This window comes from Polistes canadensis, unplaced genomic scaffold (genome assembly GCF_001313835.1).
Source record: "Polistes canadensis isolate GaletaPanama2010 unplaced genomic scaffold, ASM131383v1 scaffold_193, whole genome shotgun sequence".
Taxonomy (NCBI): domain Eukaryota; kingdom Metazoa; phylum Arthropoda; class Insecta; order Hymenoptera; family Vespidae; genus Polistes; species Polistes canadensis.
The window spans coordinates 210,624-214,428 of record NW_014569740.1 but is presented as its reverse complement, the minus strand read 5'-3'; the positions used below and the strand labels follow the sequence as shown (position 1 = coordinate 214,428).

At 32.9% G+C, this 3,805-nt stretch overlaps 1 protein-coding gene across 1 annotated transcript in view; it reads left to right on the top strand.

The window, feature by feature from the left end:
- The first annotated feature begins 2,352 nt into the window (after positions 1–2,352).
- Positions 2,353–3,805, top strand: part of LOC106789621 (homeobox protein 5-like) — a 43,244-nt gene continuing 41,791 nt past the window's right edge. The window contains exon 1 of the mRNA XM_014753999.1: positions 2,353–2,683. Within this exon, the coding sequence (XP_014609485.1) occupies positions 2,353–2,683 (331 nt within the window). The remainder of the gene's footprint in view (positions 2,684–3,805) is intronic.

The following is a 3,805-nucleotide window of genomic DNA, read 5'->3' as shown; positions in this document are numbered from 1 at the left end:
GGTGATGTCTCGTTGCGTTCGATCTGTTCTTTACAAAGAGTGAAAGAGAAAGAGAAGGAGAGAAAATAATGGATAAAAGGAGATAAAGAAATAAAGAGAAAGAAAAAAAAACGATAGATAAAAAGAGAGAGAAAAATACAGATAGAAAGAAAGAGAGAGAGAGAGAGAGAGAATATGTGAGAGAGATAAAACAGTAGGTTATATACGATGGGAAGGAGGATTCGTAGAAGGAGGGAGGGGGTAAAAGATCTAAAAAAGGAGAGATAGACAACTAGAAAGAGAGATAAAGAGAGTACTAAAAAGAGAAAGAGAGAGAGAGAGTGAGATACGCAAGGGTCGTAGGAGCAAAGAGAAGTAGTTAACGAGGCTTATTTAGGAACGTGCTCGTCTCGACCAATAAGAATACGGTATGGTGGTCGCGGTCATGCCTAGTATCCAATCGCGGTGCAAGAGGGTAGACATCGCGGAGGCCACGCCCCAGCCAATAGGAGGCCGCGTAGTAGTACGGTCGCTTTGGGAACGCGTTTAACCGAGCAGTATCGTTCGGTGCGCGCATAGAAGAACGTGTCAAAGTTTTCGCGCCGTTCTCGTATAAGAGAGAAAGAGGGTTCAACCATCGATTGTGTGCACGCGCGACGGCCCTCCCTTCTTTTATTTATCTATTTCTTTTTTTTTGTTTGTCCTTTTATTATAAAATAAATATATTAATTGTATTCGTGATACATAGATCGATTAAATCGTTCGACAAAAGGGTATACACCGTATTTGATAATAAACGCGTTGTTTTTCTTTTTTGTTTTATTGTTTTTAAAGAAAGAACAAAAATTAATCTATATACACGTCCGCTGTCTCTCGTGTGGACAATTGTTTTCTATTGTTTTTTTTTTTTGTTTTATTATTCATTTCTCTGTAATCGATCGAATGATATTATTCATAATATATCGACGTGTGTCAGGAAGAATAAAGAAAATTGATGAAATAACTGTGAGTCGTATTAATGAAAATTTTGTGTAGTTTTAATAAGATTAAGAGAAAGAGAAAGGGGAAAGAAAGTAAGAGAGGTAGTATAGAGCAATGGAAGAGAGAAACTGGCTGTCTTTAAAACACTGTCTAATAATAGGATGCGCGCGAGTGTACTAAAGCCGCCTATAAATATACCCACCACCGCCCGTGGAAATTCGAGCCCGTGGATTTGGCGGTGCAACCTGCCGTACTAAGGATATTAAAGTAAAAAAAAGAAAAGAAAGTAGAGAATAAATGATATCAATAAGGGTATACAAAAAAAAAAAGATAATATGAATATTACATCTTATCAAAACTAAGCGACGGATGACGACGCATGGGGTTAGTGTATTATGGTTGTCACATCGTGGTGTTGGTACTTTAAAGTTACCTTCTAGTGTCATATCATTAATAATTAATTATTATCTCTCGAAAGATATAATAAATTCGTTAAAAATAATCTACGCGTTATTCGGAATTCTTCTTATTAATAAGTGTTATTTATCGTGTTTTATGAATATTAAGAAGATATATATATATATATATATATATATATATATATATATATATTTGTGTGTGCCGGTATGTAACCAATAGGAAGGAACACCATCATCATCATCATCATCATCATCATCATCATCAGAAACAGCAGTTACCGATCGTTCTTACTATCAACGTTGTTCTAAAAATACTATCACCACCACCACCACCACCATTATTCTCATCTTTCTTACAAAGTTTCCGCGTTCCGTGTTTCTTCTCTTCATTCATGGAAATTAAATAGACTTTCCATGATCAGTAAAAAAGAAGAATAAAACAAATCAAACGACAAAGTGGTACCAAACCTTGGATCATAAATTCATGTGTCATCATTATCATCATCATCATCATCATCATTGTCGTGCATAATAACAAATGAAATATAATAACACGCGATTATGAATTATAATAATTAAAATATTAAATAATATACGAAATGATAATCAATCGTTGCATTGTCATCATTCGCGAAGATTCGCGAAGTTTGATAAGAAGGAGAAATAATATGCCGCGAACTTCACACCGTAGTGTAATGGAGGAATACCCGCGAAAATCTTCGTTCAATTGAACTATGGAAAAGTGTTTAAAGAAAATAATTAATGTAAAAGAAAAAAGAATCAAAATTACTAATAATAAATCTCTTATTTAATATTAAAAGAGTTTTAAAGTGATTTTATTCGATAACAACATTCAACTGTGCTGCAAGCCAGTAGAACAAGAAGAAACAGAAGAAGAATAAAAAAGGAGAGAAATAGTGTAAATAATAATAATAATAATAATAAATCCAAGTGAAAGAAGAATGACGCGATGATGGCCTACGGAGGAAGCGGTGGTAGCGGTGGTGGAGGTGCAATGGGACCCTCAGCTGGTGGTGGAGGAGGTGGTGGAGGTGGAGCCGGTGCTGGTACGGATGTTTTAGGGTCTACCAGCAGTGATTATAGTCCTCAAAGCACGCCGACACCACTCTCGGCTTCGCATTCGTCCACTGGTGTCGAGGCCGTAGCTGTTACCAGCTATGGTACTGGTACTACCACTGGGACTACCAGCAATTACAGTCCCCAGGACAGTCCTGCAAGCTCTGCGGGCGGTGCTACCAATGGACAACTTCCTACTTTTGGTTTCACCCAGGAACAAGTTGCCTGTGTTTGCGAGGTGAGTCCATTTTCCCTATTTTTTTTTTTTTTTTTTTTTAATTAAAATTCATTATAATTAACATAAGTTATATTATAAGTCATATTTCAATTTTGAAATGTTATATATTTATTAAAGAGTTAGCTCGACGATTCAGTTTTTGATTGTTTGATAAGTATTGTCGATGTTTTTTCCCCATAATATTTCTGTTAATAATAATGATTAACCCTTTGAGTGCCATATGGACGCATATATGCGTTTGATACGCATTGTGTTTATCAATGTGACATGTAAAATAATGTGTAATATTTTTGTTGTATTTTGTTAGATGAAAGTAATATTTTGAGAAAGAAAAATTGTTATTATTAAATATAATTTGATTAATATTAATAATAAATTATTTCATTAGTAGATAACATTTTTCAGTTAAAACTATTCACCATTCAAAGGGTTAAAATGTTTCTAATATATTATGACACGTTACTATGGGATTTGTAGTATTGATATTGAAAGAAAAAAATATCGTCATTACTTTATCTGGTTATATATATATATATAGGTTATTATAATGAAATTTAAATATCGATGGTATGTACTACGTTGATCAGATATTTCAGTTGGCAACTATGTTATCATATTTAATATAATACACTTTTATTTTCTTATATATTAAATTATTTTTTCTAAAATTGTGAGATATAATAACACAAAGAAAAAATGTATATGGTTTATGAATAGAGATATAAAAGTGTTTAGAAAATGATCTTCCATTCGGTATATAAATTTCATATCTTTTTATAGTCGAATAGAAATATTATGTTTTAAAACGTATATGGACATTCATATATCACGAAATTGTCAAGCATTTTCTTGGCAATCATTGTAATCATTGTGAAATCATTGGAACGTTGATTTAATTTGTTTCGCACTGTAAAGTTAGAAATCATTCCGACGGGGTGGGTGGGAGAGGGTTGGGTGTTTAGATTGTAGAATAATTTATCTATTTTTGAAAATTTTAATATTATCCTACTCTCATAATCGTTCAATAAAAATGATTATGACGAATTTTTATTTTAATTAACATTTAAATCAAATTCAATTATATATGTTGTTCTATTAAAGAAAACAAAAA